Source organism: Hyla sarda, chromosome 1 (genome assembly GCF_029499605.1).
Source record: "Hyla sarda isolate aHylSar1 chromosome 1, aHylSar1.hap1, whole genome shotgun sequence".
Classification (NCBI taxonomy): Eukaryota; Metazoa; Chordata; class Amphibia; order Anura; family Hylidae; genus Hyla; species Hyla sarda.
Genome location: NC_079189.1, coordinates 286,546,396 through 286,563,769, shown reverse-complemented (window position 1 = coordinate 286,563,769; position 17,374 = coordinate 286,546,396). Strand labels below are relative to the sequence as shown.

Sequence of the window (17,374 nt, the reverse complement as noted above, 5' to 3'; positions counted from 1 at the left end):
GGTGTCCCTGTAACCATATGGACCTACAGAATAAAGATAATGGCCCTCATTTACTATTGCAAACCCGACATGTTTTGTTGGGTTGTGTGCCAGATTCTGGCGCATTGCGCCAGAAATTCTGTCTGCGTCAGAATGTGTGCCAGAATGTGCACAAGAATTGAAAAAAACCTGACTAACTTTCCATTTTATTGAGAAAACCTGAAAAAGGGGTGTGGACGTCGGGGAAAGGCGGCATGGTCATCAAAAATGAAAAGTATTTCTATTAGAAGCGCATAGTGCCAGCTGCCATCACTATGCACTGCTAATAGAAATGCTTTTCATTCATAGCGCTTCAGGGGTATATACGTATATAGAAGCACTGGGGGGGGGGGGGGCAGACATATAGCGTTATCTGCCTCCCGCAGCGCTTCTATATCAATATGCCGCTGCAGCACTAGGGCAGCCGATGCTGCTGCAAGAATTCTTTTCACATATAGCACTGCAGTGGCATGGGTATATAGAAGCACTGTGCTGCGAGGCTACATTATACATGCGCTGCGGGGAGTAAATATTTAATGCGCTGGCGGGGGGGATATATATTCATTAATGCGCCAGCGGGGGTATATATTTATTAATGCGCCGGCGGGGGTCATATCTAATGCGCTGCTGGGGGGGCTAGATATATAGCCAATATGTCTGTCCCCGCCCCCTGCAGCGCTATATGTCTTGCCCCCCACAGTGCTTTTAATATAGATATGGCCCCCCTGCTAGTCACAATGTTCATTTTAAAATCTCCTGCTGAGAGCCCTGAATGGCTCCTTGGTATCGGCCATTCAAGGCGGGGGATTCAAAAATAAAAGTTAAAACACAACATACATCGCAGGGTTGCGGAGCATGCCGCTCGCTCCCCTGCTTAATAACTTCCGATCGCATCTGGTGTCAGAAGTGAAACTCGGTGCGATCAATCCTTCAGCCCCTGTACTACAACCCCCATCAGGGAACAGAGTCTGTTCCATGATGGGGGTTGTAGTACAGACACGAATGTAGCCTCCCCAGCTGTCTGCAGACTCCCGCAGCCAGGGAAGTACTACTCCCATAATGAAAACAAGTCTGTTCCATGATGGGAATTATAATAGTCCCGGCTGTGGGAGTCTGTAGGCAGAGGTGTTCGGCCATACATGAGGGATAACGGGTCTTAACGGATGAATATTTATTCAGCCGTTAGCACCCCTTATTTCATTCGTTATTAAACGTCCGTTTTTACACAGAAAACTGACGTTTAATAACAGAAGAATGCTTATAGTGCTCTCTGCTTATAGCAGAGAGCACTGTGGTCATGATGTCAGCAGAGAGCTCTGTGTTCCAAAAAGAAAACCATTTCCTCTGTAGTATTCAGCAGCAAATAAGTCCTGGACGGATTAGGATTTTTTAATAGAAGTAATTTAAAAATCTGTTTAACTTTCTGGCACCAGTTGATTTAAAAAAAAAAGTTTTCCATGGGAGTACCCCTTTAATGTGTAGTGTTTTCTTCCCAGAAAATTCACATGATTTTCAGAGTGGTTTTCAGAAAAGACAAGATTTTGGATTAAATGTAGGGAACACGCCCCTTTTCTCAAAAAACAGGCCCATTTTGTAGGGTTTTTGTGATTCTGATTCGGTCAGGTTTTTTCTGTAACATGGACAGAATTTAGGCGCCCGACAAAAAGAGTAGAAATCCTGTAAGTAAATGTGGGCCAATGTGTGTGTTTACTTATCCACTGACCCTGTAACTAAGTTTGGAGCCACTTAGTGAGGGGAATGTTATTTATGCATGGTTCTATAGCCTGAGAAAGAAAATATTCAACAAGCCATACATTCAATAATTTCTATTATATTAATGTATACCATATATTGCATACACAGCCTAAGAACAAAATAACTAAAGTTACGTAAACAACATTGCCAGCAGTGCTACACAGTGTAACCTATTCTTAAATGCTAAATCTTAAAGTCAATGTTTGTTTTCTTTTTGAGGGGAAGGGGCGACTGCCACTGCAGTTATTGGATCAAAACCAGAAGTGGATACAAAATATGCCATAAAAGACCCTGATGGAAATACCACTTTAACCCCTTAACGACCACGGACGTAAATGTACGTCCTGGTGCGGGGGGTACTTAGCGCACCAGGACGTGCATTTACATTGACCGTGAGCATCGGAGCGGTGCTCGCACCATACACAGCAGGTTCCGGCTGCTAGCAGCAGCCGGGGACCCGCCGGTGATGTCCGCCATTAACCCCTCAGATGCCGTGATCAGTACAGATCACGGCATGTACGACAATGCGCATGTTAAAATAGATGATCGGATCGCCCGCAGCACTGCCGCGGGATCCACTCATCTGTATTAGCGGACGGAAGTCCCCTCACTTGCCTCCGACCATCTCCCGGCGTCTCCTGCTCTGGTCTGAGATCGAGATTGAGATAAGTGCCCTATGCATAGCACTTAACAGTATTAGCAATCAAATGATTGCTATAGATAGTCCCCTATGGAGACATAAAAAGTGTAAAAAAAAAAAAAAAAAGTTGAAAAATATAAAAATAAAAAGTGAAAAAAGTGAAAGATCCCCTGCCCCAATAAAAATGAAAATTGTAAATTTTTCCCATTTTAAATGTCCGAACTATCAAAATATAATGTTAATGATCCCATACGGTGAACGGCGTAAACGTCAAAAAAAAAAAAAAAAGTCCAAAAATGCTGTTTTTTGTCACATTTTATTCCCCCAAAAATTAATAAAAAATGTTCTCAAAGTTTTATATATGCAAATGTGGTATGGATAAAAAGTACAGATGATGACGCAAAAAATGAGCCCTCATACCGCTCTATATATGGAAAAATGAAAAAGTTATAGGTGGTCAAAATAGGGCAATTTTAGATTCCTGATTTTGTACAAAAAGTCTTTTTTTTTTAAGCGGTACAAAAATATAAAAGTATCTAGCCACGGATATAATTTTAATCGTATTGACCCACAGAATAAAGAACACGTCATTTACCGTAAAGTGTACAGTGTGAAAACAAAACCCTCCAAAATGTGCAAAATTTTAGTTTTCATTTAAATTTCATCCCTAAAAAAATAATTTTTTGGGTTCTCCGTAGAGTTTATGGTAAAATGAGAGGTTTCATTACAGAGAACAATTGGTCGCGCAAAAAACAAGCCCTTATATGGGTCTGTAGATGGAAATATTAAAGCGTTATGGATTTTAGAAGGCGAGGAGGAAAAAACGAAAATGCAAAAATAAAATTGGCCTGGTCCTTAAGGTCAAAATAGGCTTGGTCCCTAAGGGGTTAAAGTACACATTGCTTACCGGAAAAAATATATATATTTTAGGTTTAATTTATTTCGAAAATTGTGACAAATTTACCTTAAAGGGGTACTCTTTTTACAAATCTGTATAACTTTCTGGCACCAGTTCATTTGAAAACCACTTTTATATCAATCGCAATCACCAAACACAACAATACCCCATTCCAACAGGACAGGAGATAAGTATTTTTTTATATATCATACATAGTTACATAGTTAGTACGGTCGAAAAAAGACATACGTCCATCAAGTTCAACTTTTACAATGTTCTCCTTTAGGATTTGTAATTTCAAAATATCATAAAAGACCTTTTTAATCTTCTTTTGCGGTGTGTCTTTTGTAAAATGTAATTTGTAAAGGTATGGAAATAATATTTCAAACTGGAAATAATAAATATAAAAATAAAAAAGACTTACTTGTGTTTCAGAAGTTGAACCTCATCTTGATGGGATTCATCATTAGGATGTTCCTGGGCATTCTGCTTAGCTAGCTGTAATCTTGCAGTCTGTCAAGCAAGAAAAAGTTATCATGCAGTCTGCAAGGTGTAAAAAAAATATCTAGACAATAATGATGTGGGAACCTCTCTCTTACCAACAATGGCTGCCTGAATAGCATCCGTATTTTACTAAGCAGCTCATATTAAGACAGACCTGTAAAATTATAAGCAAAACTTTGCTTTGCCTGCCTATCTGCCAGAAACCTTTCCCAAGTAGCCTGAGGAGGAGTTTCCCTTTTGTGAAAATACTATGTTCCCCAGGTGCCAAACTACATGACCATGCTCCAAGGTCCATAAGGGCAGGGCTGCTCAAACTATTTATACTGGAGCCTCACCCAACAGACCAAAGTTATGCCTTCACCTCACCAGGCAGAGTGATAAGATGTGTAGGCCAGTCCATGCAAAAATATATGAGTTCATAAAAATATTGTTGTCTGCCTTTTATTTGTCTCCTCAATACTGCAAAATATAAAAAAATAAATAAATAAAAGTATGAAAGGAGTTAATAATGTTAATAAACCAAAGATAGCTGCAGCCAGAGAAAGGACTGTGTAGCTTATAGTCACTCTTCTGAAAACTAGATGCCACCAACAATTAGAGGGCACCGGTGATAAGCACTGCCCTAGGGAAAGTCTACTGGCTGAATCCTACCAGTACCACTATATGGTCGCACAGGGGGCATTATTACTGTATGGTGGTACAGGGGGACATTACTTCTTCATGGAGTCACAGGAGACATTGTTATTGCATGGTGGTCAGGGGGACATTATTACAGTAAGGGGGGGGAACTAAAGCAGTCAGCACCTCCATAAATAAGATGGAAATGAATGTGCAGGTTTACGCTGCTATGGCAAATGCAAAACATACAAAAGAAAAAGTTGCAGCAGCACTAAAAATAAAGGCATATGAGCAATGTAGATATGGAATATTCTGAATTGCATTATTGCAATATTAATTATAAATGTAAATCTGATTATTTTAGTACAATTTTGATCTAAATATGTCCCACTACGCTCTCTGTAAGTGGTATACAGTATGCAATCTCTGATTTGTTACACCGAACAAGATTTTATATTCTTCCATAAAAAAAAAAGCCCACAAGCCCCAGGTTCATGATAATCTTAACTTAACCCTGATCATACACTATTATGTATCCAGTCCTCCTGTTACACATATGCCTCTAAGTAGCACACAGTGGTCTAATGTACAGCAGTCACACTGCTCTACTCTTGTCATGTCACTGATCACATGATTAAAGGGTTACTGTCATTACTTGTGGCATGTTACCCACACATGCTGAGACGTGCTAGTTATCAGCTGAGTAAGTGGGCACGTCACTCATTTCCCAGCCAATACAGACTTGTACAGTAAAAAAAAGTCAGATCTGTGAGCTTGCTTTATTTATTTTTTTACCAATGACAGTTACCCTTTAAGATGTCATTAGGTCTGTTAGCCAATGAGAACACCACTATTATTCACTGTCTGCAAGCATGGGCACCTCAAGCACTAGTTTGGGAAGGAGAATAGCTCACTCTTGATGCTGGATGATCTATTGCTGTTTTACCTCAGGTCAATATTAAAAGAGTTGCCTACCTCAGAACTTCCTGGTTTTACGGCTTATCTGGACCGAGGTGGTCAGAAAAACTGAAAGTAGCTGCTGCAAGGAAGATATGTCATTTGCATAACTCCCATTTACTTTAATGGGAGTTGGCCAAATGGCATAGCCCCACAAGCTAGTGTGTATGCAACTCCTGGAAAAAGGCAAATGGCGTAGTTCACAGGGCTACACGGTCTGCGCAACTCCCATTAAAGTCAATGGGAGTTTCGCAAATTGCATAACTTTCTTGCTTAGGCAATTTCAGCTTTTTGGACCACTTCCTGCTGCTGTAAACTGGCCGTAAGAGACAAAAAAAAACAAGAAGCACCAAGTTGGGACAACCCTTTTAAGCTTGCCTCCGAGGGAAGGACTAATATCCAATTTATGATTTTGACAGAAACCAATATAGCATATAACTGAAGAGGCAAATCAATCAAAATATTCTCATTAACTGCCAAGCCCTAGTTGTAGCTACAGAAACGCCCACCTGTACATTTGTTTTGAATTGACATTTCGCCTTGCAGATCCAGTTATCAGAGTATCTATAGTACACATGTATCTGTGTGTACTACTTTTTTGAGACTGCCATGCATGTCCTTTGTTTCTGTTTTCTCTACAGGGAGCTTATGCTATGTCTATCATTGTTAGTTAACAATTAGAAAGAAAAAATAAAATGAAATATAAAATATATACCAATTCTAATTTCTCTTTCTCAAGTTCTTGGATTTTTTCTAGGTGTTCAGAAAGATCAGATCGATCATACAGTTCCCTGAAGCGATCCTTCATCTGGATAAGCTCTTTGCTGATGCCATTGAAAGCCTGTGTAATCTCATAAACCAATTGCCGGTAATGGATGAAGTCATAGTGTGGGCCGGATTTCAGATAAGCCTGGTGCCCTCTAGGATAAAAAATTAAAAAAATGCAAGATTAATTTGCAAGCAAAAATGTCACCTTAATATTTAAAAAGAAATGCACAAGTGGTCTAAAGTTTAGCTGTTAAGTTCCCAATTTATTTTCCAGATTCTACAGTCACAAACTGACCAATATACTATAGATGTAGGCAATGAAATAGAAGGTAAGAGGGTTTGAGGACCTGTGAAATGCTTGAAAACTAAGAGGAAAATGTATCTTTTGTTTATGCCACAAATTGGTCTAAAAAAACAGAAATCCACTCTGAGGCATAAGATCATGTTATGGCAACACAATATGGACGTACAGTCATGGCCGTAAATGTTGGCACCCCTAAAATTTTTCAAGAAAATGAAGTATCACATGTTTTGTTATACACATGTTTATTCCCTTTGTATGTATTGGAACTAAACCAAAAAAGGGAGGAAAAAAGCAAATTGAACATAATGTCACACCAAACTCCAAAAAGGGGCTTGACAAAATTATTGGCACCCTTAACTTAATATTTGGTTGCACACCCTATGGAAAAAATTACTGAAATCAGTTGCTTCCTATAACCATCAATAAGCTTCTTACACCTCTCAGCCAAAATGTTGGACCACTCTTCCTTTGCCATATTTCTCTTCCATCCATGCCCAGGGAGATTATCTACAGTGCCATGGTTTGCAAATTTCTTCATAATGTTGCACACTGTGGACAAAGGCAAATCAAGATCTCTGGAGATGGACTTGTAACCTTTAGATTGTTGAGATTTTCCCACAATTTTGGTTTTCAAGTCCTCAGACAGTTCTCTTATCCTCTTTCTGTTGTCCATGCTTAGTGTGGCACACACAGACACACAATGCAAAGACTAAGTGAACTTCTCTCCTTTTTATCTGCTTTCAGGTGTGATATTTATATTGCCCACACCTGTTACTTGCCCCAGGTGAGTTTAAAGGAGCATCATATGCTTGAAACAATCTTATTTTTCCACAATTTTGAAAGGGTGCCAATAATTTTGTGGAGTTTGGTGTGACATTATGCCCAATTTGCTTTTTTCCTCCCTTTTTTGGTTTAGCTCCAATACACACAAAGGGAATAAACATGTGTATAGCAAAACATGTGTTACTGCAATCCTTTTCTGTGAGAAATACTTCATTTTCTTGAAAAATTTCAGGGGTGCCAACATTTACAGCCATGGCCGATGGCTGCCCGGGCTTGCTGGGAGTTGTAGTTTTGAAACCTCTGGAGGTCCGCAGGTTGAAGACCACTGAGGGCGAATGATGAGAAGAGGATGATGAAGGGGGGGGGGGTGTGGGGATGATAAAGGGGGGTGGGGATGATGAAGGGGGGATGTGGGATGATTACAAGGGGATGATGAAGGGGGGATGTGTGGGATGATAAGGGGATGATGAAGGGGGGATGTGTGGGATGATGACAAGGGGATGATGAAGGGGGGGATGTGTGGGATGATAAGGGGATGATGAAGGGGGGATGTGTGGGATGATGACAGGCGGGGATGATGATGAGGATGTTAAAGACGGGTCTGGATGATGACAGGGGGGGATGAGGTATTTCCCACCCTAGGCTTATACTCGAGTCAATAACTTTTCCTGGGATTTTGGGTTGAAATTAGGGGTCTCGGCTTATACTCGGGTCGGCTTATACTCGAGTATATACGGTAGGTTTTAATTTTATTATACTAAAAAAATTATAACTACATGCACCAAAATTAGTATGTTTACAATAGTCATCTTCTGACCCCTCAGGGACGTGGGATTCCTATCTCCCGATGCCCGGGACATGCAGTTCCGGGCGCCGGAGGGACAAGTAGATTTTGCTCCGTTTTAGTCCCGTGAAGAAGTAGTTTTGTATTACATTTCCACACCCCTGCCCCTATAATTTATCTTCCGCATACAGGGATGTATGAGGGCAAATTTTTTCGCCGTGATCTGAAGTTTTTATCGGTACAATTTTTGTTTTGATGGGACTTTTGATCACTTTTTATTAGTTTTTTTTAGGGTATACAAAATGACCAAAAATACTCAATTTTGGACTTGGGACCATTGACCGCGCGGTTTAATTAACGTTATATTTTTATAGTTCGGACATTTACACACGCGGTGATACCACATTGGTTTATTTTTAATTATGTTTACATATTTTTTATATGGAATTTAGAAAAAGGGGGTGATTTAAACTTTTAGTATGGAAAGGGATTAATTCACATTTATTAACTTTTTTTTTTTTAACAACATTTTTTAGTCCCCATAGGGGACTATTACATGCAATCTTCTGATTGCATACACTGTTCAATGCTATGCCATAGCATAGCATTGATCAGTGTTATTGGCGCTCTGCAGGCATGGAGCAGCAGATCACTGATCGGATGGAGAGGAGGAAGGTAAGGACCCTCGCCTCGTCTACTCGATTCCTGAGTGGTGCCGACGTATACTGTAGCAGCCCCATTCATTTCCGTGTCCCGCCAAATTAGCATATAGCGGAAAGTGGCCCGAACAGATTCTTTTTTTCTTTTCTTTTTTACACCCAATGATTGATATATTCATCATGGGCGGCTGCTTACTCCCACAACATGACGGATATATCCATAAGAACTTCAACTGTCACAGACAGCTGCATGTCACTGCTAGCTGACCAAGGACTGATCAGAGTGATCCCTGGTCCAGCTAATACACATTTCTTGGGGTTCACATGGGGTCCCTTGCAGGGGGCGCGGTTTCGTTTGCCATCTCCTTTGCAGGCATGTTGTGGGGCCTAGAATTCATACACTGATGTTCTGAAAGCCAAAGGGGGCTCCTCTCCTTCTGGGTCCTACCAGGCTGTCAGGCAACCAAATATGGCCTAAGTGGGTTAACTGTCCAGTCTAGGAGGAACAGCATGATAAAATTGTGGGTGCATTTCCTCCATTTCAGAAGCGATGTACCAAAATGATTTCCCACAAATAAAGAATTTGTGAAAAAAAGAAATATATTTTTTTTCCACTTACTTTGAAATAATTCCAGCCACACAATAAGGGCTCAATGTGCTCACCACTGCCCTAGGTGAATACTTTAGGAGGTGTAGTTTCAAAAATGGGGTCACTTCTGGAGGTGCAGTATTGTTCTGACAGCTAGAATACTTTGCAAGATGAAGTGTGGCCTATAATTTGTATAATGATATCCCGAAAGCCAAATTGCGCTCCTCTCCTTTTGGGTCCCATCATGTGGCCAAGCAACCAAATATGGCCTTAGCTGGGGTACTCCCTAAATGGAACAAGGAGCATAATACATTTGGAGTGCCTTTCATTAATTTCAGAAGATATATTTAAAAAATGTTTCCCACAAATGATGCATATGTGGAAAAAAAAGCTAATTTAAATATTTTACAATGACTTATGCTAATCCCATCAACCAAAAAGGCCTCAAAGAACGCACTAACCAACCCAAATGAATACTTTAGGGGGCATAATTTTTAAAAAGAGGTCACTTACGGGGTGTGTGATATGGATCTACCAGCTTCAATCCTTTGCAGGCATGGAGTGGGACCTATAATTTTTATAATGATGTCCTAAAAATTAAAAGGGCATTCCTCTCCTTCTGGGTCCCACCATGTAACAAAGCAACCAAATAAGGCCTAAGTGAGGGGTACTGCCGAACATGGGACGGAGAGCAAAATGAAATATGGGGTTTATTTCCTCCTTTTCATGTACAAAAAACATGTCCCACAAATGATGCATTTGTAATAAGATAAAAAAAAAAAACATTCCAGCCACACAAAAAGGACCAAAAGTCAGTACTTTGTGTTTGTGTTTTTTTTTTTTTCGTTTTACAAATGCATAATCCATTTCAGATAAAAATGATGTCTTGAAAGACAACTAGTGCTTCTCTTCTTCTCTGTCCTGCCACGCAGCCAAGGTACCAAATATGGCCTAATGGGGGGGGGGGGGGGAGGGATTTCCGGACGCGGGCCAAGCAGCTGAATAAAATATACCGCTTTTAGATGTGATGTATAAAAAATATGTCCCACAAAAGATGCATTTGTGAAAAAAGCTATTTTCAATTTTTTACACTGACTTTGCAATAATTCCTGCCAGAAAACTATGGTGTTAAAATACTCACTATACCCCCTAGTAAATACCTTGCGGGGTCTAGTTTTTAAAATGGGGCCATTTAGGGGGAAATTATGTTCTACCGCCTCTAAGTTTCTGCAAACCTTGAATAGCATACAAAAATATGTACTTTTCCAAATTTCAAGTAAAATTGTTAGGCTTCTGATTTATTTAAAATGTTAATTTATGCTGTCAAAATAAAGTAGACATATGAAAGTATACGTTTCATAAGCTATTTGCAACCTTTTAGTGTTAGAATAGCAAAAAAAAAATTTATTTTATGTTTTTTTTGCAAATAATATCAGCTTACTTTTACTATGTACATGAAGTACAACTTGTGACAAAAAAAAACAAATGTCAGAAATGCAAAATGTCAAAAAACATTACCCCTCTACCTCTTAAGGACCAAGGACGTACCGGTACGTCTTGAGTCCTTTCCCCTTCTATAAGGCAGGGCCACGGCTAATAGCGCGCGGCACTGATCGTGGTGCCGCGCGCTATTAACCCTTTAGACGCAGTGTTCAAAGTTGAACGGCGCGTCTAAAGTGAAAGTAAAACCATGCCGGTTAGCTCAGGGAGCTGTTTGGGATTGCCGTGGCGAAATCGCGGCATCCCGAACAGCTTACAAGACAGCCGGAGGTTCCCTACCTGCCTCCATGCTGTCCGATCGCTGAATGACTGCTCAGTGCCTGAGATCCAGGCATGAGCAGTCAAGCGGCAGAATCACCCCCCTTTTCCCATATAAAAAAAAAACAGTGTAAATAAAAATTCCAAAGTCCAAAATAGTTTATTTTTGGTCACTTTCTTATATGATGAAAAAATGAATAAAAAGCGATCAAAAAGTCCGATCAATACAAAAATGGTACTGCTAAAAACTTTTTTTTTTCAGATCACGGCGCAAAAAATGAGCCCTCATACCACCCCATACGTGGTAAAATAAAAAAGTTATGGGGGTCAGAAGATGACAATTTTTTACGTATTAATTTTCCTGCATGTAGTTATGATTTTTTTCAGTAAGTAAGTACAACAAAATCTAACCTATAAAAGTAGGGTATCATTTTAATCGTATGGACCTACAGAATAAAGATAAAGTTTCATTTTTACCGAAAAATGTACGGCATAGAAACAGAAGCTCCCAAAAATTACAAAATGGCTTTTTTTTTTTCAATTTTGTCTTACAATGATTTTTTTTTCCGTTTCGGCGTAGATTTTTGGGTAAAATGACTGAAGTCATTACAAAAGTAGTAGAATTGGTGGTGCAAAAAATAAGCAATCATATGGATTTTTTTGTTATGATTTTTTAAAAGGTAAGGAGGAAAAAATTAAAGTGCAAAAACGGAAAAACCCCTGGTCCTTGCGTTTTCGTTTTTCTCCTTCTCGCCTTTTAAAATCCATAACTCCTTTATATTTCCATTCACAGACCCATATGAGGGCTTGTTTTTTGTGTGACCAGTTGAACTTTGTAATGACATCACTCATTTTACCCTAAAATGTATGGTAAACCCCCAAATTTATTTTTTATGTAAGGAAATTTAAACGAAAATCAAATTTAGCAAATTTGGGGAGGGGGGGGGGGTTTCATTTTCAATCTGTACATTTTATGGTAAATGTTTTCTTTATTCTCTGGGTCCATACAATTAAAATGATACCCATGGTTACATACTTGTACTGCTTTTAAAAAAATCTCAAACTTTTTTTCAACAAAATCATTACGTTTAAAATTGCCCTATTGTGACCACCTCTAACTTTCCTATTTTTCGTATTCAAGGATGTGGGAGGGCTCATTTTTTGCACCATGATCTGTAGCTTGTTTTAGTTCTTTTGCGTATATGTGACTTTTAGATCGCTTTGTATAAATTTTTTTTTTGCAGTTTGATGTGACAAAAAGCAGAAATGTTGTACTTTTTTTTTTTTACATTTACGCCGTGCACCATAGGGGATTATTAATATTATACACTGCTTAAAAAACCATAAAGGGAACACAAAGATAACACATCCTAGATCTGAATGAAATATTTTCGTCTTTACATAGTTGAATGTGCTGACAACAAAATCACACAAAAATTATCAATGGAAAATCTAATTTATCAACCCATGGAGGTCTGGATATGGAGTCACACTCAAAATCAAAGTGGAAAACCACACTAGAGGATGATCAAACTTTGATGTAATGTCTAACACGTTAACTAGGGTTCGACCGATATCTATTTTTTAGGGCCGATACTGATACTCTGTGGAGGTTAGGGCCGATAGCCGATAACTTATACCAATATTCCGGTATAAGTTATCGGCTATTTATCCCCACCACCCCCCTCCCCCCACCCCACCCGGCAACACTGCTGCAGATCATTGATTTAAAGCGGGCGCTGCACTATCTACTTATAAATTGAAGTTAGTGCAGATGACTCTGCTGTAAGATTGCCTTTAATAGTAGGTAGTATCCCCTTGCAGACATTAGTAGCAGCCCCCCTGCAGACTGCAGGCACCCCCCCCCCTTGTAGACAGCACCCCCCCTTGTTGACAGCAGGCCCCACCTGTAGACATTAGTAGCAGCCCCCTTGTAGACCGCAGCCCCCTTTTAGACAGCAGGGCCCCCCTTAGACTTTAGTAGCAGGCCCCCCCTGTAGACCGCAGCCCCGTGCAGACGTTAGTAGAAGCCCCCTTTGTAGACAGCAGGGCCCCGTAGACCGCAGCCCCCACCTTTGTAGACAGCTCACCTGCGGCTATCCTCTAACGGGTGCTTTTGCTCCACTGCCAAGTCGGCCCTTCCGCATCATGGCGTTCTATGGAGGAGCATGTGACATACACGTCACTCTGCTTCCGCCGTAGCATTACCCTGGGCGCAGTGGAGGAGGTGGAGTGACGTGTGTGTCACATGCTCCTCCATAGAATGCCATGATGCGAAAGGGAGGAGGAGAGAACGGAGCAGCGGAGCAGCAGCAGGTATCGGATTTGGTATCGGGGACATTGAACAAGTCGCCCGATACCATGGAAATGGCTAGTATCGGCCCCGATACTAGCAATATGTGGTACCGCCGTGTGCCTAAATGTCCGAACTATTAAAATATAAGGTTAGCTAAACCGCATGGTTGATGTACACATAAAAAAATATTAAAGCCCAAAATTGTGCAATTTTGGTCCCTTCATATACTATCAAAAAATTAAAAAGTGATCAAAAAGTCCCATCAAAACAAAAATGTTAACGATAAAAACTACAGACCACTTCGCAAAAAAATGACCCTACAGACCACTTTGCCTATATGAGCCATATAGCAACGTATGCGGAAAAATAAAACGTTAAAAGGGGTCAGAAGATGACAATTTTAAACATACAAATTTGGTGCATGTAGTTATAATTTTTTTAAAGTATTGGGTATCCCTGTAACCGTATGGATGACCTACAGAATAAAGATAAGGTGTCATTTATACCAAAAAAGCGCACTGCGTAAAATGGAAGCCCCAAAAGTTACAAAATGGCTTTTTTTTTTCATTTCCCCCAATACATACTTTTTTTTTTTTGTTTTGCCGCAGCTTATGTTATAAAATAAGTGATGTCATTACAAAGTACAATTGGAGATGCAAAAACCAAGCCCTTATATAGGTCTGTAGGTGCAAAATTGAAAGCGTAAAAACAAAAATTGGCCCGGTCCTTAAAGGAAACTGTCCAGAGCTGGATAGGTTTGTTGTGGGGATTCGCTCCAGCTCTGGACAGTTCCTGACATGGACAGAGGTGTCAGTAGAGAGCACTGTGGTCCGACCGAAAAGAAATTAAAAAAGAAAAGAACTTACTGTGGAGCATACAGCAGCTGATAAGTACTGGAAGGATTAAGATTTTAAAATAGAAGTAATTTACAAATCTGTTTAACTTTCTGGCACCAGTTGATTTATAAAAATAATAATAATGGTTTTCCACCAGAGTACCCATTTAAGGCCAAAATGGGCTTACTCCTTTAGGGGTTAAGGGTGTACAGCCTTAATTGTCTTGGTGCTTAAGGGGTTAAGGACACTCCATCTCCCTGTTATTTTGCCATTGGTGCCAGTGTGCACCATGACCGTCTCCTTTAGCTACTCACAGTAATCTGTCTACCCGATCTGCCATGTGCCAAACTTGAGTACCAGGAATACAACACACTGTTCTATGATCCCGTCTTTGTGGCAGATTGCCCTTTCTGTCCTTCTAATAAAGGTGTACAACTACCTGTTTTCAAGCATAAAGTGTTTAGTCCAGCTGCTTCAAAGGACTGTCTAGATACATTTTCATTACCGGACCATGGGGCACTGTATGTCTTTGGATATGGGAAAATAAGCACATTCAGCACTGCTTATTTCAAGTATCAACATCAGAAAATGAAGATAGTCAGGCTGTCTCCACAGATATCAGATTATTAGATGAAATGCTGAAATATCATTCCTAATTTTAGCTTAAAGGGAATCTGTCAGCTCTATTTGCTGCTAACACCTGCAGATATCATTAAGTAGGTTTTACTGTTACTTTCCCTGAGCTGATGGTGGTTGCCAATCTTAAAAATTCGCCTTTTCATTTCTTAGCTAAGTGTCAAGAAGGCAGGGTTGAGCTACTCAAGTGCCACAGCCTGGCATGCACATTAACTCTCAGTCCCACGTTAACTCATTAGTACTTTTAACTCTAGTGTAAGTTGCTTCCTCCCAGCTGAAGTGCATTCATACATACTGAGTCCTTTCAAAATTGCCGACAGGTCATGTCATCCCACCAGTAAATTAAATGCTCTACTGTGTAGATAGGACCCAACCTGTCCTGTGTTGCTGACTTCATGGGAACTAGAGGATTATATCAGCATCTCATCAAATCCCTCCTGACAGCTCTCAGACCCTATGTTTCTCATCCAGTTCTATTAGTATGCCCCTCCATACACAGATCGCTAATGAAGATATTATTTCTGTCCTTCCTGAGGGACCAGGAAGGCAAGCATAAAGTAGTCCAATGATCAGCTGCAGTTATATATGACTGCAATAATACTAACTGTACCATCTGTGTGTAGATTCTCTAGTGTGTCCTATGAGATGCAGGTTAAAAACGCATTGCCCTATCTCCTGCTTTAAGATAGGACGGAGAAACCTATAACAATGACACAGGCAGAAGCTGTATCTCACAGGATAACCTATAGTGCGAATTAGGGGACAGACAGAAAATCTGTGTAACTCATCTATAACTTGCTGCCCTTGGACAAAGGCCCCTGTCTCTGCAATGCCATGGGCATCATCGAAAATGTAGGTTGCATTAGGAACCTATCAGAAGGGGAGAATCATAAAGATAGCAGAAACCCCATACATGCCCCATCAACTAAATATTTAGTATATAAGGCATACAAAGTAAACTCTATAATACTTTAACATTTCCTGGTTGCTTCTTTAAAGGGGTATTCAAAATTAAACTAACTTATCCCATATGTATCAGATCACAGGGGTCTGTCTGAGCTCTAGAACAGAGCCCCAACTCCTTTGTTTTGAATGGAGCAGCGACTCCACCGCTTCGTTCACTGTTGCTGCTCTGTTCAAAACAAAGGAGTTGGGGCCCCATTCTGGAGATCGCCAAGGGGAAAAGTTAATTTAACTCAGAACACTCCTTTAAGGCTACACATGAAAATAAACTGATCAAATTATGTAACCAGAAGGAACCAAAGGAACCGAACCAAAGCTAGCCTCCAACCTGCCCAGGTCCTACGTGTCAGTAAGCTGTGAGGCTATGGGAACTGCTGCAAGGGAACAGATAAGAACACGAATGTTCTCACGGGCCAGAATAGCAACAGTGACAAAAATTGAGTTGAGCAATATGAATCAGAAAATTACAACACTGCAACAATGAAAATCTCATTTGCTTTTTTCATGGAGCATAAAGCTGACATTGCCAGTCATTTTACTTTCTATTTCTTATTACATTTGGGTAAATCCCAGAAGTTATTAACAACAAAACCTTGCAGACAATAAACTGCACAATTTCTAGACTAAATTTATGAGTGTGTTTGTTGTATAATCCCCAGTAACACAAATATGATTAACACATTGCAGAAATACCTCTATATTTCATACGGATAAAGGTTGTAAGACACAGAGCCAGCAGATGTCTTGAAGTCAAGCAATCCTCCAATATCCTGTCATGTGGGAACGTTTAACTTTTTATTATTATATACTTTTATTTTACTATTATTGTTTTTTTCAAATAAATATTCCAGATATATAAAATAAATAAGCCAATGATTTTGGGCAGAAGTGTTAAAATTGGAACTCTCCACATTTTCTGTCTTTGAAAGATTGACTTGCAGATTGAGCCCGATAGATTAACCTTCAGAATCTAGAGTGTACACATAAAGGAGTGTATAAAAGACTGAACAAGATTGCAGATGCATTCTCCATAGATGTGTGAAAAATAATATTGCAGTTTTACAGCTGAAAGATGGAAAATCTGGTTTGCACATTGAAGTAGATACAGCTGAAATACTTAGGTTGCATATACAATAGCTCAAGTATGGATCTGGCAGTGTTTCTTCTCCACTTCTCAGAGTCTGCAAGGTGAAAAGACTTCTTTATATAATATAGGAAAAATTCATTTTTCATGTTCACACAAGTTTTTGACATACACGCTAGGAAATGCTTTTGACGTACAAGTAGAATGTCCCCATAACCTATAAAGAGTCTCCTGTTCCCATATATCGGACCAATATTTCTCAGGATTACTTTTTCCAACCATATTGGGAAAAAGGGCATCACTTAAAATGACATTTGCAAAAGTCTGGGCTATATATTGTACATTTTCTCATTATTTGCAGTTATGATGGTGCAAACAGAATTTTATTAATCGTTATCGTCATTGTACAGAGTGTGTGCTGGTGTTTTTCTTATTTACATAAGGATTATATTAAAGGGGTACTGTCAGGCCCAAGGCCTTATTATTACAATCCTATATGTGTATTATAATTGTAACTGTGTAAT

At 39.7% G+C, this 17,374-nt stretch overlaps 1 protein-coding gene and 1 long non-coding RNA gene across 3 annotated transcripts in view; one reads left to right on the top strand and one right to left on the bottom strand.

Annotated features, from left to right (window-relative positions):
- REX1BD (required for excision 1-B domain containing) overlaps window positions 1-17,374 on the bottom strand; it is a 57,458-nt gene that overhangs the window by 2,724 nt on the left and 37,360 nt on the right. For both annotated transcript variants that reach the window (XM_056574546.1, XM_056574536.1), the window contains 2 exons: window positions 6,106-6,310; window positions 3,736-3,824 (listed from right to left, as the gene is read on the bottom strand). In XM_056574546.1, the coding sequence (XP_056430521.1) occupies window positions 3,736-3,824; window positions 6,106-6,310 (294 nt within the window). The remainder of the gene's footprint in view (window positions 1-3,735; window positions 3,825-6,105; window positions 6,311-17,374) is intronic.
- LOC130369376 (uncharacterized) overlaps window positions 1-17,374 on the top strand; it is a 59,003-nt gene that overhangs the window by 32,948 nt on the left and 8,681 nt on the right. The gene's annotated exons all lie outside the window — the stretch shown is intronic.